The sequence below is a fragment of the Rhamphochromis longiceps genome, linkage group LG20, assembly GCF_057381845.1.
Source record: "Rhamphochromis longiceps isolate RC_006_pf linkage group LG20, R_longiceps_female_GT1.1, whole genome shotgun sequence".
Lineage (NCBI taxonomy): Eukaryota > Metazoa > Chordata > Actinopteri > Cichliformes > Cichlidae > Rhamphochromis > Rhamphochromis longiceps.
Genome location: NC_140576.1, coordinates 25,884,351 through 25,908,331, shown reverse-complemented (window position 1 = coordinate 25,908,331; position 23,981 = coordinate 25,884,351). Strand labels below are relative to the sequence as shown.

General features: G+C 40.7%; 4 protein-coding genes across 8 annotated transcripts in view; 2 read left to right on the top strand and 2 right to left on the bottom strand.

The window, feature by feature from the left end:
- LOC146645438 (protein bicaudal D homolog 2-like) overlaps nucleotides 1-3,306 on the bottom strand; it is a 39,857-nt gene extending 36,551 nt beyond the window's left edge. For all 5 annotated transcript variants that reach the window (XR_014908990.1, XM_085392884.1, XM_085392885.1 and 2 more), the window contains exon 1: nucleotides 2,771-3,306. Coding sequence is in view for 4 of the 5 variants with exons in the window: in XM_085392884.1 (XP_085249010.1) it covers nucleotides 2,771-3,010 (240 nt within the window). In the remaining variant the exon portion in view is untranslated. The remainder of the gene's footprint in view (nucleotides 1-2,770) is intronic.
- Nucleotides 3,307-6,556: 3,250 nt separating this feature from the next.
- Nucleotides 6,557-10,562, top strand: ptpdc1b (protein tyrosine phosphatase domain containing 1b). Its single transcript, XM_085392811.1, has 10 exons — nucleotides 6,557-6,837; nucleotides 7,194-7,289; nucleotides 7,725-7,890; nucleotides 8,037-8,117; nucleotides 8,231-8,349; nucleotides 8,426-8,563; nucleotides 8,665-9,668; nucleotides 9,933-10,115; nucleotides 10,211-10,321; nucleotides 10,431-10,562. The coding sequence occupies exons 2-10, from the start codon at nucleotides 7,244-7,246 to the stop codon at nucleotides 10,560-10,562; spliced, it is 1,980 nt and encodes a 659-aa protein (XP_085248937.1). The 5' UTR covers nucleotides 6,557-6,837; nucleotides 7,194-7,243.
- fbxw12 (F-box and WD repeat domain containing 12) lies at nucleotides 10,416-15,355 on the bottom strand. Its single transcript, XM_085392812.1, has 10 exons — nucleotides 15,093-15,355; nucleotides 14,974-15,011; nucleotides 14,701-14,867; nucleotides 13,454-13,578; nucleotides 12,822-13,028; nucleotides 12,572-12,736; nucleotides 12,193-12,403; nucleotides 11,525-11,706; nucleotides 11,255-11,385; nucleotides 10,416-11,111 (listed from the first exon to the last, which is right to left on the bottom strand). The coding sequence occupies exons 1-10, from the start codon at nucleotides 15,189-15,191 to the stop codon at nucleotides 11,012-11,014; spliced, it is 1,425 nt and encodes a 474-aa protein (XP_085248938.1). The 5' UTR covers nucleotides 15,192-15,355; the 3' UTR covers nucleotides 10,416-11,011.
- A 454-nt stretch (nucleotides 15,356-15,809) lies between these two features.
- LOC146645435 (protein Wnt-7a) lies at nucleotides 15,810-23,736 on the top strand. Its single transcript, XM_085392813.1, has 4 exons — nucleotides 15,810-16,325; nucleotides 16,926-17,152; nucleotides 19,656-19,927; nucleotides 21,799-23,736. The coding sequence occupies exons 1-4, from the start codon at nucleotides 16,255-16,257 to the stop codon at nucleotides 22,279-22,281; spliced, it is 1,053 nt and encodes a 350-aa protein (XP_085248939.1). The 5' UTR covers nucleotides 15,810-16,254; the 3' UTR covers nucleotides 22,282-23,736.
- Nucleotides 23,737-23,981: the final 245 nt, after the last annotated feature.

Here is a 23,981-nt window from a genome sequence, read left to right as displayed (position 1 = left end):
AGGTCTCCCAGAGGCAGCACAGGGCATTGGGCCAACTGACTCACATTCATTATAATGCACCAGAAGATGAATCACTGCATCAGGCAGGATCATTTTGTAGCTGGAGTGCAGTGAGAAAACAGGAAAGCAGATGAGCTAAGAGTCCCAGGTGTACACATGATATACTCGCCAATAAACATAGAAATGATGCAGAAAACATCAGGAAGATTGTATTAATAAAATTAACCAATGCATGCCGGCTTCTAGTCCTTGTCCTGTGTACTATTCTAGCTAGCTCCAAGCTTATCTCTCAGCAGTCATCCACAAACGTACGCAAAAAGCAGAACCTGCTGAGGAATCGGCACGGCTGTTAAGGCAAATTAAGGCAAAGAGCTGGGCAGTTACTAAGCAACAGCAGTGCACGGGATTCCTCCATCTTCCTGCCTCAAGAGGAATGTGTGTGTGTGTGTGTGTGTGTGTGTGTGTGTGTGTGTGTGTGTGTGTGTGCTGTTGAGGGGTTCAGGACTGGCTGTGTGACAGGGGAAATTTGCCTACACTCATGATGATTTCTCACTGCATTTTTTTGTCCTTGAGAAGGCAACGCAGTGTTATGAAGGCATTTCAGTTGCTAAGAATAAATCTCAATTGTTTTCTTTTGTATTCAGGTTGTGCTTGCCAACAAGCAAAAGGAGGTTTGGGGTAACTGAACAGAATCCTGTGTTAAGCAACCGTCTAAATATGCCAGACAATCCGAGTCGGAGAAAAGAGACTAACAATCCAAACATTGCCGCCTTTAGTGCAAATAGCAGCTGTGCACCAAAGAGAACGTGGCATTTATACCTGACCAAAGATGTGTGCTTTGGTCCCGGTTGTTGGAAAACCACACTGGTCCGTCTGACCTAAAAGAAAGTTCTATCAACGAGAGCGACAAAAGCAACTGAATCATATGATATTTTTCCTACAAGACAATATCCTGAATTATAACGTTGTCCTTAAAGTGGAGACTGACATAAGCTTTTCATTTTACCCCATATCTTGTGCTTGTTACCCACTACCTAGTGTAGAATGGGCTTGTATTTCTCCTGTGATAGCATCTCTTCTGCCCTTCATATCCAGACACTAGGTTGGGAGTTGGGTATCATCTTTCAAAGGTTAACATCTGATCAGCGATCTGCAACCAGCATAACTCGACACTGTGGCAGTTTTCATCGCATCTCATTTACTGCCCATATAGATGAATGTTTGTGCTCCATTTTGAAAGAGAAAGAAGACCAACGATAATGTACAAGCCCAACCGATGCCTTTCTTTCCAACAGGCATAGCAGAAAAAAGTAAGAAAAATGTTTCTACTTATTTTTAAATCACTTCTAGTTTGTTGCCATGGCTACTCTTTTAATCCATTTTCTTCTATTCAGCGCTTTTAGCTGTCAGTCCATTCTGACAAAGTGATCCTCTCTTGGCAAAAAAAAAAAAAAAATGCATGGGAAAATCCAAGCAGCAGTTGCTGAGACAGCCCAAAGACCTCCTCCTCTCTATTTTAACAACCACAAGAGAGTGGGCCACAGGAAGACAGGCAGAAACAAGAGGGAGAAGCAGAGAGCTGGAAAACATCTCTGCATGTGTCTCCAAATGCAAAGGAAGCAATGAGCAGAGATCTGGCAAGGCACTAAAGGGTTTATCACGAAGGACACTCTCACACATTTTAGTTGTTTTGCTTAGTGGAGGGGGACACAAGAAGAATCCATATTAAAGGAGGATGTGAGCAACTATGAATAAGCCTGCCTCAGTGCCGGAAACTTTTTTTTTTTTACCATGAGTGGGCAGAGAAAGAAGAATGAGAGGTACACAGCAGCTGGAGGGACTTTTGCGCCAAACTGCTCTGAAGTCATACTTCTCTCCATCTAAAATCACAACGCAGTGACAAACTGCTACTCCAGCGAAGAAAAATGGACACGCTGTGATATGACGTTAGGGAATAAGTAGGACCACTGTTCAGAAAAACAGTCACACCCTTTATCTGACTCTCAAGACCAGCTTGAACCATTGCACTCAACATTCTTTCCATTCCCCCAAAGGGTCACAACTCATCTGGCTTCCTCTGAAATTTGTTCATCCCTCTGTTAAGCGGGAAGGTTCAAAATTCAAACGTACTCCCGCCTTTTCCCTGCTTAACAAGATATTCTTGTTTGCAGGACTCGCCTGACTACACAGAAAACTTTAACAAGCAATCTGTGGATCTCAGTGTTATTTCTAAAACAATGCACTGCTTTTATGTCTGGTACTTAACACAACTCAACAAGTATTGCTGAACTAAAAATCTTAATTGTACACTTGGGAAATCTGCTCGTGATAAGCACTGATTAGATAAACGTATGTGGAAACACACTGGACTTATTCTAGCTTTGAGCCAGACATGAATGTCTTGAAGAAGGGGCCTAAGAGCTGCAGCATAAATAAATAAAAGTGGCAGTCAAATGGGGAATACCCTGTGCTGTGTATGGAGGGGGTGGGGAACAGAAAGCATCCCTTCCTCTGCTTACAGTTTTGACCTTGTAGGAAGAGGCAGATGCCTGGCCTAATGACACATTAAATCACCGTAAGCCCCTATATTGAATATTATAGTGGCGAGTTTGCACATCCAATGAAAATGACAATGTGCTCTTAATATGTACTCTTGAATAGAATTTTTTATAGTTTTAGAGTTTATGTTAGGGGCCTATTAATCCTGGATGACATTCTAATCTTTACATATTCTGTGATTTTATTTCATTTGTTTTAATACACTGCCTACCTCTTTTAGCTGATCGAGCTCCTGTCGGACGGCCTCGTACTCAATCTCCAGGTCTTCGTACTGCTGCTTGAGCTGCTGCTTCTCTTCCAGTACCGCCAGCCCGTATTCTGCCGCCTGGATCTTCTCATTCGTGGTCTCACTCAGCTCCCGGGAGAGACGCCCGATCTCGGCTCGCAACCACTCCGGGCCGGCCTCCATCAACAGCACAGCGTCGGGGTATCCCTGCTCTTCCACGGACATGATCGCCACCGGTGAAGATCAACCAAGCTGATCTGCGACAGGATGATGTCAGGGCGTCTTCAAGCGGTGTAACCTTGAAGAAGGAGCGGTTGCTCAAATTCTTCTGTATTTAAATTGCATGATTGTTACGTTTGCGTTTCTTGTTGCCGGTCTTGTTTCTTTGGTCATGTAGATGACTCCGTTCAGTTATCTTCGTCAGCGGAGTCCGCTGTTACTGCTTACAGACGCTCCATCGTTGCGCTCCTGTGTTTTCTTCTCCGTTCTCCCGGCTTGTCGGAGCGACAGTGCGGGGAGCAGGAATACCAATTGCAAAGGCGAGAGAAAGTGTATGCAAATCCGGTTCTTACTTTCAAAATAAAGCACTGGCGAAGAAAAATAACTTCCCTACCATGTGTGATAGCTGATTTGTTTTGCCTTGTGTGCGTAATAAAAAAAGAAGAAAGGACAGACATATTTTAGAGTGTATAAAACATATAGAAAATGATTGATGCTGTCACATAATATGCGCGTTTTTGTGCTTTATTTTGAAGATCATATTTCTTCTCTTCCGCTAGTTTGTCACGCTTGTTCAAAACAGCTGAATGGTCCGTTTGGTTTAATGAGATGCACCTACGCTATCAGCTGGGAAAACGCCCACCCGCTCCTACTGCCTGTCGGGAAATCTAGTACTTGTAGAAGGTGAAGCCAGCAAACTGGCCTGGCAATCCCACAAAAGAACTCGTTTCCCATAATGCCTTTTAGTTTGCTTATGTGGAGCACGGAAATCTTCATCCAAACCGTTTGTTGTCATAGAAATACAACGAACAGGCGGGCTAACTGCTGACCTGTAGCGGCGGACACATGTATATCTGCTGCCATCTGTAGGAAAAACTGAGTATTCGAATAAACGGTATAGGATGCTGACTCTTTTGGCAAAGCTACGGAAGAGGAAAAAGTGGGCACATCCCTTTTTTTTTCTTTTCCAGAATTTTTTTTTCTTAGAATTCTGGAAAGAAATTATTCTCTTCCATACAAAGAACGTGCCATGTACACTAAAACAAAACTAGCTATTTTACTACTTGCTTCATAAATGTAACTTTTTCCATTGATGTTTGACAGTTTGATCTTTGTTTTGTCTGTCCGTGAAAAATATCTATTGCCACTGAGCAAAGTGCATCCCTAGAGCAAATTTGCATAAAACAAAAGGCTTTGTACAGTAGGAGGGTTTAACTCCTATGACCTGATACAGACTTAAGAGCAGAAAAAACCCTCAGAAGTTAGTATAGTTAAAGTTCATGAAAATGCAACTGGAAAAAGACAGGATGTATTGCATTTTTGGAAGTGTTACCAGGAAAAGGTTTTTGCTCTCTAACATGGCAGCATTGCTTAGGTTTGCACAGATGCTTCAGAGAAAGCCAGAAGACTTCTGAAAGAAGTCCTCCTTTCAGAAAGAAGAGATCTTGATGCCCAGCCCCACATTTGCTGAAAACCAAACACACCATACCAGCAGAAATACCTCATACTAACTGTCAGCACAGTAGTGGAGTGGTGATGATTTGGTCTTGTTTTTCAGCCACGGGACCCAGACACCTTGCAGTCATTGACTATGCTGTCAAATGTGAGGCCATGTGTTTGACAGCTAAAGCTTATCTGAAAGCGGGTCGTGCTACAGGACAATGTACGAGCACAGAAGCAAATCTACAACACAAGGGCGGAAAACATTTTAAAAAATCAATGTGTTGCAATGACCCAGTCAAAGTGCAGACCTCAACATGATTAAAATGTTGTGGCAGCACCTCAACAGAGCTGCTCATAAATGAATACCTGCACCTCCATGAACCAAAGCAATGTTATTAAGAAGAGTAGGTCAAAATTCCTTTGCAAAGATGTGAGATGATATGGTGATAAGGTGATAAGGTCATGTATAAAATGTTTAGTTGATGTTATTGCTGCTGAAGGTGACCCACAAGTTATTTAATTGTGCGGTAGTCTTGGTTTTTCACAGAACTGCACAGAGTTCTGCAACAACCTTTTTTTTCCCCACATGATTGTATATATGATGGAAAATAAGGAAAAGCATAATAACGTCTCTTTATGTGAATGTATTAATGTTAGTTATCACCTTAAATACACAGAGGCACTGTACATAAATACATTATCTATGTTTTCTCAAAAAACTATGTGAATACAAGAAAACTGCATGTAATGGAGGATTTTATGGTAAGTTATTTCATTTTTACTGTGACTGTTTCTTCCATCCCCAGTATTCTTCTTCACCTATAAACCAGATTTGTAAGCTTATTGTAAATCCAGTCTTTAATACTTGTGGCAGAGCTGGTTTCTGACTGAAGTGCACTCTGTTAAATTAACTTTTTCAGAATTGACTGAAAAGGACCTGTTATGTTTATGGTTGGAGATAAGAGTGTGTAGATTAAATCTAAGCATCACATGCTTGTTTGAAGGGATCACAAGACATGTCTTGTGTCGTGCAGTCACTTGTTTTGTCACTTGTGACCAGAAACAGTGATTTCATTAAGTTGGAACAGTATCATTGCTAGATTTAAAAAACAAAACAAAAAAGCAACCTGACTGATAATAATTTACTCCTGGAGGTGAAAAGTTCAATACATTTATGTGACAGCTTCTAATATTTTTCTTTACACTTGACTGTATTACTGGGATTATGCATTGATAATCAAACTCACCCGGATTTCGCCTTATTGACATTTGATGTCATGAATTTGAAACACCTTTCTCCTTTTTCCACTGTCACATGCTCAAGACCGCACAGGTGGATTTGGTGTATTGGAGTAACAGAAAATTTAAAAATGCATTTTTAGATGTTATTTAAAATATTACTCATTACTCGTATTGTTTATTTACTCACATAAACACAAAGAAAATAGTAAAAAGTAATATAAAACCTTGTGAAAATAGAGTGTTTATGCACACTGATGCAGCCATTTGAATGACAGTGGTGCATTAATATATGCTGAAAATTTTAAAACCCACTTCACACAATAAACAATTTTAGTTTAGATATAATCAAGTCAATAATGTTTTAGTCACATTTGACTGTGATATGAACAGCAGCATTTTACATTAAATTGAGATTGTTGCCTTTGCAGTCTCTTGAAAAGCTCCACACAATAAACTGATCTCTCCTCTCTAACCTGAAGCTAACCAGCTTTAGCAAGATAAGCCAATAAGATTTTACCAACTTGCTATGCCACTATGATCCTACTATTTGTCACAGCAGAGTTTGGAAGCTTAAGTGTACTGATATTAGAAATCTCTTTATGTCTGTTCACATCTAAAAATGTTCTTATAGTTAATAAAATGCATAGTCTACATAGTGCAATCCAGTTTGGTCAGGTGTTACGAGAATATTATGTGTGTACTAAAAAGCAAAATTTGCATTAGATCATTAGAAGGCAATGCAAATGTGGCTAGTGTTCTGTTGAGGAGTAGAGGCTCTCTTTTATACCCGTTCCTGATAAGATTAGTAGTCTAATCTGGGAGGAGTCAAGAATATCCTTACATTCAGGCTAAGGATCTTGTACACGTAACTAGTTGGGACACAATCTCTGCTTCTTTTCAAAACATATCACATATTTATTTATTCCCGGTCTGGTGGGATAGATAGATTCTCACAAAGGAGCACACAGGATCGAGGGGAACTTGTATTGCCCCCACAGGAGATAATCTGCGACGAATCAAATAAAGTAAGGCCACAGGATTGACTTTACGCAGAGCCGGGGATGGAAAGATGGAAAGATGCCAGTCAGAGCTGTTGAGGTTGATGTCAGAAATGGTGGCACTATTTGTTCGTGAGTCAACTGCTGAAGGTAAATAACTGATTTAATATTTTTCTTTTTATTTACTTAGTTTTCATTGTTCGATTGATTGAAGCTGTTTGACATTTGGTTCTTCTGCATGCTGGTTTTAAGGGGTAAGAATAAATTCTGTAATATGATGAGGTAAAAGGGGGAGAAAAAGCTAACAATGGCTGATGGTAAATCCTTTGAAACTGTTTAATATGCTTTACATTTGACTGCAAGTGACTTATGATGTTGATCTTTGACTGTTGCTGAAAACAGTTCTCTGTAACATGTTACATCTAAAAATATTTTGTTCTCTCAGTATCAGTCATACATGATTATGAGTTTTGACATCCAGTTATTTATGAGATACATTTTTCTAGAATCCATGATCAAGGCTCTGCTATGACCGTCAGCCTAAGTGACTGTTCATATGGCATCCCATGCAAAGACAAGAGGTGGATTTCTGATGGAATACAGTAAGTATAGTACAAATGCTGCAAACCCTTCAGTTTAATAACTAAAATGTTATTAACTGATGAGCTACAGTTGTATTTTTACTTCACCAATAAAGCCACATCAAAGTCATGCCAGAACAGTAGCTATTTTTACTGCAACGCGCTGATAACTTGCAATGCCAAACAAGGATTAAACACTTATAAGTGAGCACTGATGATCTTAACTATTTAGGTGTTACAGTACAGCCTACATTTGACAATCTCTGTGCTGTGCAACAGTTGTGTATTTGAGACTTCTTAAAGGATTTTGACACTATCGCTAATCAAATCTCTAATCAAATAACTCTGATTTACATTTAGAGAACAGATTTAAGCAAAGGAAGCTTAAAAGAAATGAATGTGTGATATTATATATTTTTTATTATTTTCCCTTTTATTTTTCTATAATAACTGCAGTCAGAGCCCCCAGATCAAAGTACACAATGGTAGGAGAAGCCATACGTTATGTTGTCCCTGGGCATATGCAGTGCTCAATCGGTTGTGGAGGTCAAGCCTGCAAGTATGACAATCCAAGTTATTGGAGTGATGACCAACAGGCCATTAGGGGCCTCTACTCATCCTGGTAGGCAATCTTTGTGCTTCAGTAGTTAATTTACCAGAATTCTCTGTTTGAGTTTGATGTTTTCAATTTTAATGTCTCTTTGAAGTCCTGTTAGGTAAACTGAGAAAGGTGGCTGCTATGTAACATACTCTCCACTGTTGTTGTAGGATTACTGATCACCTTCTTGCCATGTCCAGACCTTCAACAGAAATCATTGAGAAGTATAACATTATTGATCAGTTCAGAAGGTATATGAAACTTTGCGGTCAGCAGTTTTCAACGTCTATCTGAGAATGTTCAGATAAAATAAGACTAATGAAGTGTTCTCTATCTCTGTGTGTGTGTGTGTGTGTATGTGAAGGAATGGTATTAAAACAGTGATCAACTTGCAGATCCCTGGTGAACATGCTAGCTGTGGCAATCCACTGGAGCTACAGAGTGGGTTTTCATACCTCCCTGAGGTCTTCATGGAAAATAACAGTAAGTGCTTTATGAAATTCCTGATTCAGCAGTGTAGAGTTCAGTAAATTTAACCAAAAACATTTTGCAATTTCAGTTTATTTCTATAATTTTGGTTGGAGTGACTATGGCGTGGCCAGCCTCAGCACTGTGCTGGACATGGTGAAGGTCATGGCCTTTGCGCTGCAAGAGGGAAAAATAGCGATCCACTGTCACGCTGGTCTCGGCAGAACAGGTAGCTTTGCGTGTAGTTTCCTATAAAATCTGTTTGAAATGGTAAAATCTTTCATCTGCACACTACACAGAGCTAACAAAATGTCTTTTCTGACCCTCCAGGTGTTCTGATAGCATGTTTTTTGGCCTATGCTACTAGAATGACAGCCAACCAGGCTATTTTATATGTACGTGCCAAACGCCCTAATTCCATCCAAACCCGAGGTCAGCTGCGTTGTGTCAGACAATTTGTTCAATTCCTTAACCCCTTAAGGAGTGTGTTTTCCTGTGCTGAGCCTCGATCCAATCCAGTTACTCTGTCCCAGTACCTGAACCGTCAGAGACATATGCTGCATGGCTATGAGAGGAAGGAGTTGAGGCACCTGCCAAAGATTGTTAAGTTAGTGTCTAGGCTGCTGCTGGACATTGCAGAGAATCGACAGGTGATTGAGGAAGATATTCTGGAGGCCCCTGATATCCATGACATTGAAATGTGTCTCAGCATTATCGAGAAGATGGATATTGATATAAAGGAACCCCGCTTACCAGGTTCACCCACTTTACCAAGACATTTTAACGAGCCCCCCATCTTCTACCATCGTAAAAGTCTGAGCTACAGTGAGTCCGACTTGAGACGGTTGGGGTCAGAGCTGAACCTTCTCACGCATCCTCTGACCTCCCTGTCACAGAGCAATATTGAAATGTTCATTTGCCTATCTGAGTTCCCCGCTTCCCAGTCTCATGGTTGTAGTAGCAACACATCCGATACCTCCCACAACTCAACAGGCTCACTTTGGTGCGTTAAGAATGAGGAAAACCAAAAAGATGGAGCCATTCTGCTGAAGAAAGTGAAGAGGAAAACAATCCAACGTAGCGAGTCAGTAGGAAACAATGAACCTACCAAAAAGGGTAGCATATTGTCCAGATGGAAGGCTGAGCAGAGGGAAGAGCTAGGAATGAATGGGGTGAAATCTCAAGGTAAAGAGGAACAATCAGAGGTGCCATTTATCACCCTGCAGTCAGAGTTGTCCCTGGATTCCAGGAGATTGCTTGTGGCACAAGCTCTGGCAGTGGACCTTTTTGTCGATGGGCATGAGGAACACAACAGAAAAGTTTTGACTTGGCAGGTATTTAACTCACATTAGTATTAGAGTGGTGATAGCAGAAAAAGAAAGCATGCATGTAGCTTAGTTCCACAATGCTTTGTCTGTATGCAGTTCACAGCCACATCTGCATGGAGTGTTGTTCAAAGCCACTCCCAAAGCATTTTTGTCTTTGCCATGTATAGTTTTTTCCTGTGTGACAAAATAGTAATAATAATGATAGAATAACAGAAACCCACTCAATCTTGAAATGGATTAATACAGAAACACGTGTATTCACGTATGCAGGCAGAGCTAAATCAAGGAGGTGCATGGGAAAGGCTGTGCATGGAGCGAGATCCCTTCATCCTCACTGGACTCATGTGGGCGTGGCTAGAGCAGCTTAAAGAGCCAGTCATCTCTATTCAGGATGCCAAAGCCCTGGACCCCGACGAGACGGATGCTCAAACGATCCTAAACACACTCGATCAGGTCAGTGTGTGCAGTTTAAGATTTAATACAAAAGCAGTATCACATTAAATTGCTCCAAAGTGTTTAGTGTAATCCTCTTTGTCATCTTCTCTTAGGCCCCTAAAGAAACATTAACATGCATATTGGATTGCATGGCTCACATGCTGAAAATACCAGAGGAGATTGAAAATACATTCCTGAATCGTACTATCAAGGCTTTCACCTGGGTAACAAAAACCAACACACTGAATCACTTGTGATCAATTGAATAATTCAGTTCATGTACGGCTTCTAGTTTGTTCTGACAACTCAAGAATCACGTTTGTGTTTTAACAGGTGGATATTAATTCAGAGGACAGCAGCAAAGTGTACGAGTCCATGATCAGAGTCTTAAGGTGTATTCTTGAGGACATGAGATCTGCAGTAGAAGCAGATGAGACGCCCACGTCTCCCTTCCCTGTAACATAATATATAGCCACTAATCTATGTTTGGTGCACTGACACTGTGGAAAGACAAGGATGCTTTTGTGCCTTGTGTCAAAGTTGTTTAATGTGTAATATAAACATTTATATGTTAACCTGCCTCAGTAGATTCCAAATAACATAGTGAAAAACAGCTGATGAGAATACTGTATTCTTTAAGTATGCTGGGCCGTAAGCCTGGTCACATTCAACACATACCTCAGCTCTAAAAGCGTAGCGCTCAAACACAAATCTTACACTTATACAGACTTCTCACAACACAATACTACTGATGCCTTTCTCATAAGTACCACAGGGATCCTTAACTGTATTACTTTCATTTATATTATAAGCATAGTGCTACCAAAGAAAATGCATATAACAAAAAAAGAAATGTTGATCCCTCTAGTGAGTGGTGCAAACTAAATGCAGGCACTTTTGTGAGGCTGTGATGCTCAGGCATTGAAGGAATAAGCTTTTAGGACATCTTTTCCATCATTCCCTTCAACCGATGCCACAATGCTGGAGTAGTCACAGGCGACGTGAGTAAACCCTCTGGAACAGAGTATGGTGTAAATATTATGTGATACTCAGGTCATAATGTCAAAGACATGCTTGTTTTCAGTAATTATTGATGATAAAATGGCATGGATAGTGTTGATACAGAAGGGATACTAAAAGACCACAGCTTACAGTACCTGGACATTGTGTGAGAGCCTCCCAGTAAGTGGTATCGGCTCTCCAGTGTCAACCCATAGTCTCTGTCATTTTTCCAGGTTAGCACTCGTAAGGAAAGGTCCTTGGATGCTGTTACAACACGAAAACTGTCCTGCAACATGAAAACAACATAAACCGATCATTTACAGGCACTAATATTGTGAACTTTTCACAAAAATGGTATTATGTAAATCAAGAATTTCAGCAGCTAATGGGAATGTCTCTGAATTCCAAATGAGGAAACAGCCTACCACACATATGGAAGAGATTGGCAGAGTATGTTCTTTAAAGCTAGCAAGCATGACTCCTTTCAGTGAGTAAACCCATAGTTGTTCACCAGCTGCCAGCACTATGCAGTTGCTATCCTTGGCTGCTAGGAGGATGTTTGAGGACAAGGCATTCAGTGTCAAGGGGAAAGACTCGACCTGCTGGACTAAAATGTAAAGGAGACTCAGATTACACTTGTACAAGGCAAATATTTAAGAAAATATAAGAAAGTCTAGGCTTAACATGTGGATCTAAAATTACAGCAATAAGACTGGTACATCATTTTTTCCAGTTGAAAAACCGCCTTTAAAACAGATCTGTGGGTGCGCTGCTTTCTGGTATTTCAAAGTTGCAGTGAGTGCTGTACTTGGCATGTCGGGCTTTTTTGTCCCTGAAACATCACTCACCAATATTGTGTTCAGAAACAAACGTAGATACACAGTTTTCTTTAACACTTTATTCTAATTTACTTATCTTATATATGTGTTGAAATCATGGAATTTTTATTATTCGAGGAAGTAAGCAAAACTCAAAACGACAAATACATCAAACTGCATATGTTCAAGTACCTGCAGTGGCTGTAAAGAGTTTTCCTTTTTGTGTTTTAAAGTCTGACTTTTACTAGTTAGTGTGCACATATCTGAGTCCTCACCTATGATCTCGGATTTGTACTTAGTCTTTTTCATGATGATATCAAAGATGGTTATATCATTTTTGTGTTCGAGGTCGTTGTGGTGAAGGACAGCCAGTCTGGCAGGCTGGGTGGGTATGAAGACAGCAGCCCGGCACCCAATGACTGGCACAGACTGGCAAAGGGGCTCTTCATCCTCCGACGGAGAGGTCAAACTCTCAGTGTAAAACACCTAGCAGAAAAAAAAACAAAACACAAAATGCAGAACTCTATATCTATAAATGCTTTTGACTACTCCAACTGTGCAACATATATTTTCTACATGAGTCACTTATACAGAGGTAATGTGGTAAAATAATCAGCGTACAGCAGAGCCGCTGAAGACAATATAAACAAATACCTTTGGAAAAAAATCGTTATTCTCCGTAGTTCCAGCTGTGATCCATTTCTTGTCAGGTGAAGCGAGGAGTATGTTGACACTAAAGGTGTCATACACTATAATACTGGACTTTTTAGTCAACGAAGGACCTGCTAGTGTACACACAGATCCCTGACCAGTTCCAACCTGGAAGGCAATATAATAAATCTTACTTTAAAATGATTGTATTTCATTTTCTAATAAGAAACTTAGAAATGCTGTGGTTACTTACGGTTAGAAACCAATCATTGTCTATGTTGTACTGTAGCAGTGTACAGTGTGATGAGGAAGTAGAAAAGGAGGCCAACTCCTGGCCAGTTTGGCCTTGCCAGGTCTTAATCAGGCCCTGAGAATCTGCTGTGATCACAACTTCATGCTGTTCATCACTTAAAATCTTCATCAGAGGACTCTGTACAGGACTACACCACAGGGGCTCACCCTGAGAAAAAAAAGGGTGCAACTGTGTGTTACTGCCTAAGTGACAAACATTTCTCCCAGAAGACTTTCAAACAATACAGGAGAACCGTCGGAGAGATTTTGGCTCAGCAATAAAGATATATACTGTTACAGAACAGTACAGCACGTGTAGTATTTCTGCGTTAACTTTGTGGCACTGAAGATCTAAAAAACAAACAAAAAAACCTCATGACTTATTAGAAATGTATCCTCCAAGCTTCAGTACGGACAGAAAAGACCAGGATTTGACACATAATGTTCAGATTTGATATGTTTCCTGTCAGAAATTCAATTTAAGTCAGAAGTTTAAAGCAAAGGCGATATTTATCTAGCTGAATGCACAATTTATGTTAAGCAGATAAAAATAAGACACTACTTTGCAATGGTGCAGATACTTCTAGCACTGACGTTTTGGATGTTCCATGCTCGGACCGTCCCATCAGAAGAAGCACTGCAGACTGTGGCGTTGTGGCTCCAGAAATCTGGAAGCTGGCTTGAAATTGCCTTTAGGTAAACAAACCCCACAACCTGGCCTGATGGAAAGGAAAACAGACCACAGACAAAGAAAATAGACATAAAGAACGGCATGCAAGCCTGAATTGTCACATTTTTGTTTTGCTATTTTTTTTAACTTATTTTAATTTTGGTTTTATTTTTAGTTTGAGTTAAGTTAGTTTCTACAAATCAGTTGCTAATTTGCGTTTCGCAGTTTAATTTTTTTTTAAAATAAACAAAGTTTGAGTATTTTTGTCTTTAGGGGTAGATTTAATAATAAGCTCATAACGGGTTTTACGTCACAAATGTGTGATTAACTGTCGACTTCTTTGTGCCTATTTTGTTGACAAATAAAGATAATTATAAACTGTATGTTTTAATAACATTCTCACAATCTGCAGAGTTGTGTATATTCTGTCACTCCATGGTGGCAAGTATGTTGTTACGTTTACTTTTTTTTAATGCAGCAGTATGCCGGGGCAGCGGGGTGAAAGCAGCTGTGCCAGCAAACTGATCCAGATGACCAGGAAGGCTGGTCATCTTCTGGGGGTGGAACTTGAGCCTGTGGCGGAGGTGTCTGAGAGGAAAATCCTCAGCATCATCCGCGGGCTCGCTGCTCTGATGCAGGACTGAGCGCTACAAGGGAGCTTTTCCAGCTGTGGTGGTTACTGGATTATCTGTAATTACTTCTTACCCCATCCATTAATGACACTTTCTCCCTTTTACACCAAGGTTCTCATATATGAGATACTGCACTGTATAATCTTTATAGTTGTACTCCAACTGTAAGAGTTTGATCCTTTCCAGGCTGAGATTGGTAAGTTTGAAGTGATTGACAATCCTGGCTGTCACTATACTCAGAGTTTGTTTCTATTTTTATTGCATTGAGCATGTAAAAGGCACGGACATTTTCCTCAGCAGTCAAGATTAATACAAGATTATTTTACGTTTATTTATTTCCTTTTCAGCTTAATTTCATTTTTCAGTGTTTAAAGTTGATTCCTGATATTTATTCATTTACTCCACTTTCTTTCTTTTTTAAAAAAAATTGTTGTTAGCTAAAATATTTTGCCCTCCTTCTTTTAGTTTAGTTCTAGTTAACTATACTAACAATGATGTAAAGGAGACTCCAGTGACGCGCACACACATACAGACCACACCTGTGTGCCCCCTGAGGCTTTTGCAGGTATAGCCTCCTGTGCGACCTTTCGTCATGTTCTTCTCCAAGTGGGATCGTCGCAGGAAGTATCTCTTCCAGGAGTGATTCGCCTGTTCACTCCCCAAGACTGCGAGGTTACAGAAACCCCAGCGCTGCAGACACATCCTCCTGAGGAGAGCACACAGTCCAATGTTTACATGCGCGTTATCACGATTTCCACGCCCATCGACTTTTAATATCACGCTTTATGTTATAAAACTGGCAAACAAATCACCTCCATAACCAAGGAGTCTCTGCAGCTTCATGCCAATCCTGAAATACAGATTTGCAATCAGACACAAGTCACGATTTTTGTTATTTTGGCGCTACTTCCGCATGGTGGACACTCCTTACCTTACACACACTTGAAACATTAATTAAATCTTCCTGGGTAAGAAATGTAAAAATTTGAATCAGGCAGTCATCGATTAGCTGCGGTTCACAGGAGTCCATGGTGGCATCGATACGGCGTTAAACAGATATTCCCGCAGAGACTGTCTTTATTTTTTCTCCTCAGTAAGTTACAGAGAAAGTGCGACAGCAAACGGGTAAGCTACGGAAGGAATCCAGGGACAAGGAGGGAGAGTTCGCTTTAACCCGCAGTGTCCTCGCTGCACCACCAGATGTCGCCATCATCAAAGACAGGCGATCCACAGAGTCTGGGACGGAGACGCACAACAGGTTGCGCGCACCAGACGCATTGTGCGTGGACAAGAGACCGGCGAATTCTACTTTTGGGTTTAAAAAAACAACAACATAAATCCACATACAAAATTCAATAAAGGCGTAATTTAACCGGGGGTTGTCAAAAAGAGTTGAGAGAGTGGGCTACTCTTCAATCAGATTCTCTAATCGGTTTAAAAATCTGATCTTGGCTTTAATCAGGATCGTTAAATATTCTTCTTTTTACTTTGCTCCTCTTCTTTTTGGAAAGTGTGACATAAACATAGTTAAATGCAGTGATCCAAAAATGTTAACCTGGGCAAAATAAAAGTAGAAGGCTTTAAAATGAGTTAACGCGTTGAGTTATTAATATCGCCCTTTAGGTGAACCCTAATCAGCCAAGGTGAATGAAGAAGAGAGGAGTGTGCAGGCTTGAAAGCGTGTGTGTGTGAGTGTTTCTGTTGAGATTCAGCCCTGGCGGGATTCTTCAGCAGGGCCCCATGGCTCCTATGAACACGCCCCAGATAGATGAAGCAGATAAATATCCAAGACCTGCGGGTAGTAGAGGAACTGTGAGACACAGATAATCGCACTTGCTCACCCCAAGAGTTACCTGTGACACCCTCGCAATGACAAGAGGGCCCGGCGATAGGGGCCACGTAATGGGATTTTTGGATGATACCCTAGTCGGTGATTTATAAAAGTACCGAAACATCTGCTGCTCTTTTTTTATGCTTTTCGTCACTTTGGACTTCCTCTGGAGTTACCTGAGTCGTGATCGACCGGAGCGTAAGGGAACCGAGTGATTAATCAGCTCCACGAATCGTTGCATGAAACTGAGAGCTGGGCCGAAATGAGTCGGAGAACACGACGCTGGATTTTAAGAGTTTTACTTTGCCTGGGAATTGTTTACTTGAAAATCGGGTGAGCAGCGTTCATTTGAGTTCTCATCAGTTGCCGTAAGTCAGTCACAACACAAAAGACTTTAAAAGCTGAGGACTGGCGGATTTTTAAATGCTGTCGGTCCTTCAGAAACCACTCCTGAGCCCCGTATTTCCTCAAAAGCAGGTAGAAGCACGCAGTTGAATAAATAAAGCCAGCGAGGAGCGTGGACTTACATGGCAGTTGCTCTTATAAGTGAATCACGCTTTCTTTATTATGCCTTAATGATCATAAAACGCATACATTCATAATAGTTCAAATGATATGAAACTGTATGCTACTGTAGGTAAGTTTCAGAAATACTCTTGCGGTGCACCTGAGCTCGCACATATGATAGAATCTATTGTAAAGAAAAACAAACAATTATGTTGATTCCATCTCCTCTTGATTTGGAATTACATAGTAAAAGCATATTTAATCCACACGGACGTGTTAAATGCTTGGAGTATTACACCAATTTATAACACCAAACAGGAACTCGGGGTGCATCTGTTTTTAGACTGTTATGTAAAATAAAATTAAGCTAACAAAGCTAAGAAGCTGATGGCTGCTTTCTCAGTCATATCCATCTTCCGTTTACAGTGGTTTCTCATCGGTGGTGGCCCTAGGTGCGAGTATAATCTGTAACAAGATCCCGGGTTTGGCCCCAAGACAACGGATTATCTGCCAGAGTCGCCCCGATGCCATTATCGTCATCGGAGAGGGAGCCCAAATGGGCATCAACGAGTGTCAGTTTCAGTTCAAAAACGGGCGCTGGAACTGCTCTGCGCTTGGAGAAAGGACTGTCTTCGGAAAAGAGTTGAAAGTGGGTATGTTGCTGTCTGTTAACGTTTGCTTAGCCTTCTCTCTGAAACTTTAGTTTTCCTCCCAACAGCAAACACAGTGTATTAACCACCTTTGCGCATTGTGCGTAAAACAGCCTTTGCATTTGGCTCTTTTTATGATTTACCTCCAAAAATTGACATGCATCACATATGTGTGTGTGTGTTCACTGTCACCAGTCAAGCACCTGCACATCATAAATATGAAAAATCATCTGTTTTTCATTAATACATTGTTGGATTTATACTATCAGGAGTCATTCACATCTGGGTTAGTCTTGCGCCCCACGTTTCAATGAGTAGGGCTCTCCGAGGTATCTGAGTCCAGCATGGTAACAAAACTCTTGCCACTGTTGGCAGCTTTTCTTTTCAGCCCCTAGAGTCTCTAGAGGCACATTTCCACTGGTCTTTATCCTTCTAGTGATGGGTGGCTCTCACTGTAAGGATGTCGGTCTTACCACGGGTATAAGTTACAGTGAGGAATAGCCAAGAGGAAAGCAAGACATGAAAGTACTAAATAAGAGAAACAAATAAATCCAAATCGAGTTCCTGCAGCTGGAATAAAGTTTCCTGTAAAGAGGGATGAACTCCCTCCAGGGGATGCTCAATTATCTTTGAAGTTTTGTGGCTTGTTTGCTAAAATGGATTAAAGATTATTAGATAGTGGAAAGGAAAGTGTTTGCTCAAGACTAAAGGCATTTTATCTTATGATGCCTTTATGGCTACAGGTAGTGGAAGGCTTAGAACAACAGAGGTGGCTTTGTCAAACTTTTTACCTAGCATTAAAAAACATGAAATATGTTTTTGTTCCATCCCCAGCTAAAGATAATACAATTTAAAAATCACAAATAGCCCTATGCACAATGGTTAGTAGCTTGGGCCAGCTGTTGGAGGCTGCTGCTTTGGAAAGAAAAGTTTATCTCTTCATGCTTCTAAAATGAAAACAATGCACTTGACAGTCTGTCCCCTTTTGAATGAGCGCTTTTAGCCAATCCAGAGTTTTGGTCTGTGTGTCCAAAAGAGGAGTTTAACTCTATTGCTTGGACAGCCGTACCAAATAGATTGGTTTCACTGATCAGATTTAGCTTAGAAGATGAATGGTTGTAAATGAAAACCATTGTTGATCCCTGGGCTGAGTGGAGCTGTGTAGCTTGCTATTGTTCTGGAAGCAACAATTGGAAATGAATGAGCAGGGTGACTGACACAATGTTGACGCAACGTGCACTAGATTTGAGACAGTTTAGACCTCGGCTATGTTTGCACTTGAACTTTGTAGTTGCACTAGTCTGAGATGAGGAACATACAAAGAGACTGCATAGTGAGAGGCTGAAGTGTGAGTAAACTGGCACTCCTAGTTCAACACGTACAGGTTTTTGATTTTTTTTCTACTTTCTTTTAAAGATCTTCCTTCTGTCATTACAAGGTTATGAAGTATTCATACCATCTCTTGTGGTAAACCCATGCACTCAGAAGTGGAGGGGAAAAATTAACAACGGTGCACCCAGAACTGACTACCCCGACACACCTTTTTTTTTGGCTCTGAGCCCATCAAGTCTATAAAAACGTCCAAATAATTGATGCCTCAATATGAGGTTTTTTTTTCAATGGCAAGGGCTCACATCCAAGTTGTTTATCAAAAACACGGCAGCTTTACGTAGTGAACTTGGTGGCTGGAGGAAGCATAAAGAAGGTATGATGTTTGTTATGAGCAAATAGTAACAAGAAGAGTTTATTTACACATAGATATGATGGATGATACACTTAGGGGTTTCCTGTTTGCATTATAATGAATCATAGATCTGAAACTAAAACATCATACTTGCTGATTTTGTTTGAGAATGCTAACATACATATTGGGAACATTTCAACATTGAATTGCTTTGTTTACATTACACTTGAGGTTTCAAATAAGACATTTAAAAGCGATATTAGACTGTCTCTCAGCTCGTTCGACTTGGGAGCTTTGCTTCAGGTTCTGTCTTTTGACTCCTGTCTGAGCCGTTTCAGATTAACCTTTAGTTATTTGTCGATATTTTCGCGTGTGTAAATGATTTGTCAGCTGGGCCTGGAACTAGATAACGGCAGAATGAAGATTCTGATGTGACTGCCTTATGAGTTTACACAGAATGTGACAGCTTCTAAGTGGATCAATAGCCCTTCCTTGCCGACAACTCTCTTATTCATACGGCTTTGTTGACGGTACGCCTGCAGACATTTTGGTTCACGGGCACGACAGTTTCCGGGTCAGGTTTCGAAACACTGTAGCCCTTGAGCGATATGTTAGTAAGACTGTAATGTAAGCACACATATTGTTAATAATTGACCTCTTTTTCCTATTTAAACAACCTCTTACATTCTGTGGTATTTCTTTTATAGTAAAGGAGAAACACTATAATCTTCCCCTCTTAATTAAATCTAAATGTGTGCCTACATTTTATTATTACACATCATTATCATAGTATTCATCACCTTTTTTTCCCCGCTCCCCTAGGCAGTAGAGAGGCTGCATTCACCTACGCCATCATCGCAGCAGGGGTGGCCCATGCAATCACAGCCGCCTGTACACAGGGTAACCTGAGTGACTGTAGCTGTGACAAGGAGAAGCAGGGTTTCTACAGTAAAGACCAAGGATGGAAGTGGGGAGGCTGCTCAGCAGATATCAGCTACGGCTTAGGCTTCTCCAAAGTATTTATTGACGCACGGGAGGTCAAACAGAATGCAAGGACACTCATGAACCTCCATAATAACGAGGTGGGACGCAAGGTAGGTAATTAGCAAGAGGACTTTGAAAAAGTCCTGCTCCGATCTCCACATCCTTTTTTCCATACTTAAATATAATGGTGAATTCATCTTAAGTAGTCTAAAGCTGGTAATGCTTTGATAGGAGTGAGTCAAAGCACTGAGCAGTGGGACCAAGCTTAAACAAGGAGTGGAATAAAAGATTGCTTTTAGCTGTCTAAGTGGCAGGGTTTGATTACAGCCCAGATCTCTGAACTGAAAACAGATTGACACAGTACAAAAAGGCATTAGCCCAGTCCCCCTCATGTTTTGCACCACTGGGACAGTATACAGTTACCTTTATGACAATCCCCACCCACAATTTCTCTGTTCGCACAAACACACATCAGGTGCAATGTGCATGCACATGCAGCTCGGGGCTGTTTACAGTTTAGCGATTGGGGCTGCTTGTCATTGGGTAATATTTGCTTCTATGGAGGCGTACTTTCTAATGCACAGGTTAAATTCACTGCTTACGTCAATTCTCAGAGTTTATTATATTTTTATTCACAATAAAATGCAAAAACAACCCCAAGCAAACAAATTAAGCAAAACATAAATGATCACAACATGAAAACATAATAGAAGCCAACAATATTATATTGAAAACTAGATTTTAGACAGTTTTTGTTAGAGTTAGTTTTAATTAGATGTTAATTTTAATCTTTTTTCTGTGCCTGTGTTTTTGTGTGGATGGTTGCATAACGCTGCAGAATGACAAAGAGACTCCAGTAGGTCTAGAAGTTGGAAACTGAGTGGAATAATGTGTCCAACAGCTAAGGCTTTGCCCAAGTTAACCCATATCCTCTCTCCCTCTCTGACTCTGCCAAAAGAGCCTGATTCCCACAACCGACACATTGAACGCAGAGGCTGAAAAGCCTCCTAACACAATAGTACCAAGCAGATAATTTTCTGCACCCATTTCAGGGCGGTGAATTCAGATTGGCTTTTCTGGACAGCTAAACTGCCTCCCAACGAAAAGGACTACTCGTGGATTCAAACTTTGAGCCGTCTCACTTATTTCCTATTCTTTCTGCAAATAAATAGACTCTCTGTTTTCCTTTACTTATGCTAATCAAAAGCAGTGACACTGAGCAGGAGCAGCGTTCACAGCTCCCTGGTCGAAGACGTCCACACAATGGCTGTCACAAGTGTTGGTCACAGGACAAGTGATGGATTAGGGAGTGAAGCCAATGTTTTTATGAAGTGGTTTGCTCAGGGAAAACTTGTTCTTTTTGGTCCTTGTTCACACGTCTGTATTTGGGTTTTTACTCCTTACAGTTTACTTGTCAAGAACACAGACACGTAAATTTCTCACGAATGGCTTTAGGAGACCGTATCGCATACCAAACACCTAGCATTTCAGAAAAAAACGGAAACTGCAATTGACCTTGTTGCTAAAGAAAACTGTAGTTTAGTCAATGGCACTTCTTAATGTCATCAGTTGAGGCTTTAGTCGTAATCCCAGTCACTCGGCGCCTTGTTGAGTCGCTCTTGACATTTGTGTGGTGTGTGTGGTAACTACACACACAGAGCCTGAAATCTGATACATTATTTTGGCTTCTGTGTATATGGTACCACACTGTTATGTGGTGGGCCTGTATTTAATCCCTAGCCGTACTGTATTTGTCAGTCACATTGTTTAATAAGCTGCACGTTTTTCACTGAAGTTGAAGTATGGATTGAAACAGTTTTATGTAAGGATATGCAAGCATAGTTTCAATTTTAATTACACACAAATTCTGATTGATTTTAATATGACCAGTGAAGTCATCATTATAGTACAGGAACTGATTGTAAAATAGTCATCACTGGAGTGTGTTTACTACCTTACTAAGCTGCTTTTCTGTGTCTAGGTGCTGGAGAAGAACATGCGACTGGAATGCAAGTGTCATGGTGTCTCGGGCTCCTGCACAACCAAAACCTGCTGGACTACACTTCCCAAGTTCCGCGAGCTTGGCTACATTCTCAAGGAGAAATATGCCCACGCTGTACACGTGGAACCAGTCAAAGCCAGCCGCAACAAGCGCCCTAAATTCCTCAAGATCAAGAAGCCGTACTCTTACCGAAAGCCAACGGATACAGAGCTGGTGTACATAGACAAGTCTCCTAACTACTGTGAGGCGGACCCCGTCACGGGGAGCCTGGGGACACAGGGAAGGGTGTGTAACAAGACAATGATGCAACACATCAGCGGCTGCGACTTGATGTGCTGCGGTCGGGGATACAACACACACCAGTACTCCCGGGTCTGGCAGTGCAACTGCAAGTTCCTGTGGTGCTGCTATGTGAAATGCAACACATGCAGCGAGAGGACAGAGGTGTACACATGCAAATGAGAATATTTATTGGATGGTGTGTGTGTGAGTCTGTGCGTGCGTGTGTGAGATGTATGCATGTGAGCGGTCTTGTTTTTTGTGTTTTAACGGACAACCTTTACAAGAAAAAAAGAGGCTGCTTTTACAGTCTTTACACACATCATGAGGAACTACTGTACTGCATATACAGTAAGCTAAAAATGAGGCACCATGATTCTTTTGCACAAAAGCTCTTCACCCCTCTTCTTGGACTGCTCGTTGGGATGTAGTGGCAAAGCATTGTGACAACCACTGTTAAAGGGGGAAAAAAAATGTAGCCCGACATATGCGAGTGGGTGACCACAAAGGGAGTCTCTAAAATTAAATGTCAAGACTTTAAGCTACATGGACGTGTACCGACATGCTGACTGCTTGGACTTTGCCAATGCAGATAAATTATGGTGGACGTTATGCCAGGCAGCACACACTGCTGTCGTTCCAATGCCACCTGTGCACAGATGAAATTAAGCAGCAATTTGGAATATTTAACATACTTGTATTTAGAGAATGAAAAGTAATTAATATTAATTTATTCTATAAAGAACTACTGATTTTGTCCGATATGGACACAAAAAACAAAAACTAAATGTCATGAGTTTAATAAAGAAATCCAACCTTGTTCATGGTTAAGACACTGGAATTGAATCTGTCTGGAATAATCCGTATTGCTGTAGACTAATGTTGTTCCAGATGAAAATGCTGTAGGCTGCTCAAATTGACCTTCTGACCTTCTCATGAGTTCGTCTTCCCTCTGTTTGCTGCTAGTCTAGAAACGTGAGGTAGAAGGCTGCACTTGTATGCTGTACTGACCGTCTTCAGCGGCACCTCCACCTCACTTCAAGCTGATTTAGCTTAACTGGAATCATTGATCAAAAACAAACAAACAAACAAACAAAAACCACAGGCACACTTTCCATGTTTGGTAAGCATTGGTTAATAGAGTATATTTTGTAAAAGCCTATTTTTATATGAATGTTTTATTTATATATTTTGCATATTCAAGGTCGCATTCTGACCCCGACGTCTGTTTTAATACCCCCGTGAAAAAAAGAAGCTGATATATGTAAGTTGGCCCCTGTTGTCGCTGCCATAGTTGTATATTGTAAGAGATAGAGACTGTTTATAAGTGTTCAAATGTCTGTGTTTACTGCATTTCATGACTACTACTGATGGAATACAGGAAAAGAATAACACTTACAAGACACGAGTTCCCTTATTTCTTGTTCACACATCGGTTTTTTATCGATTATGCCATAAAGAAATGTTCTGAAATAGCTTTATGTGGATAAAACACACTTGAACAGTTGTGATATGTCTCAGAATGAGTCAGCATGTCTTAGTGAATTTATCAGTAACTGTAAATTAAAGAAAAGGAAGCCTAGCTGTCATATTGTTGCCATAAAAAGTGATGCAGTGAAGCCGTTGAACATTTATGGCTCTAATTACTTTAATTGCTCATAAAAAAAAGAATCCCTTAACTGGTAGTGCTTTTACTTCATCCAGATAAACATAACAGTTTGACATAATTATCACAAAATAAATATGTTTGTTAATATCACGCAGTTACCATGGCGATAAATCAAGGATTAGCACAATGTGTGCGATGCTCAGCAGAAACAGAGATGTTCTTTGAGAGGGGAAAGTTATTCAGGCTCAATTGAGGGCCCATCTCGCACACTGGG

Coding starts and splice junctions, on each gene's coding strand:
- ptpdc1b (XM_085392811.1), top strand. CDS start 7,244: ATGGCATCCCATGCAAAGACAAGAGGTGGATTTCTGATGGAATACA. Junction 7,891..8,036: donor AGGGGCCTCTACTCATCCTG/GTAGGCAATCTT, acceptor CTGTTGTTGTAG/GATTACTGATCACCTTCTTG. Junction 8,564..8,664: donor CGCTGGTCTCGGCAGAACAG/GTAGCTTTGCGT, acceptor CTGACCCTCCAG/GTGTTCTGATAGCATGTTTT.
- fbxw12 (XM_085392812.1), bottom strand. CDS start 15,191: ATGGACTCCTGTGAACCGCAGCTAATCGATGACTGCCTGATTCAAATT. Junction 14,868..14,973: donor GAGACTCCTTGGTTATGGAG/GTGATTTGTTTG, acceptor TGCTCTCCTCAG/GAGGATGTGTCTGCAGCGCT. Junction 11,386..11,524: donor CAATCTCTTCCATATGTGTG/GTAGGCTGTTTC, acceptor TTCATGTTGCAG/GACAGTTTTCGTGTTGTAAC.
- LOC146645435 (XM_085392813.1), top strand. CDS start 16,255: ATGAGTCGGAGAACACGACGCTGGATTTTAAGAGTTTTACTTTGCCTG. Junction 16,326..16,925: donor ATTGTTTACTTGAAAATCGG/GTGAGCAGCGTT, acceptor TTCCGTTTACAG/TGGTTTCTCATCGGTGGTGG. Junction 17,153..19,655: donor CGGAAAAGAGTTGAAAGTGG/GTATGTTGCTGT, acceptor CCGCTCCCCTAG/GCAGTAGAGAGGCTGCATTC.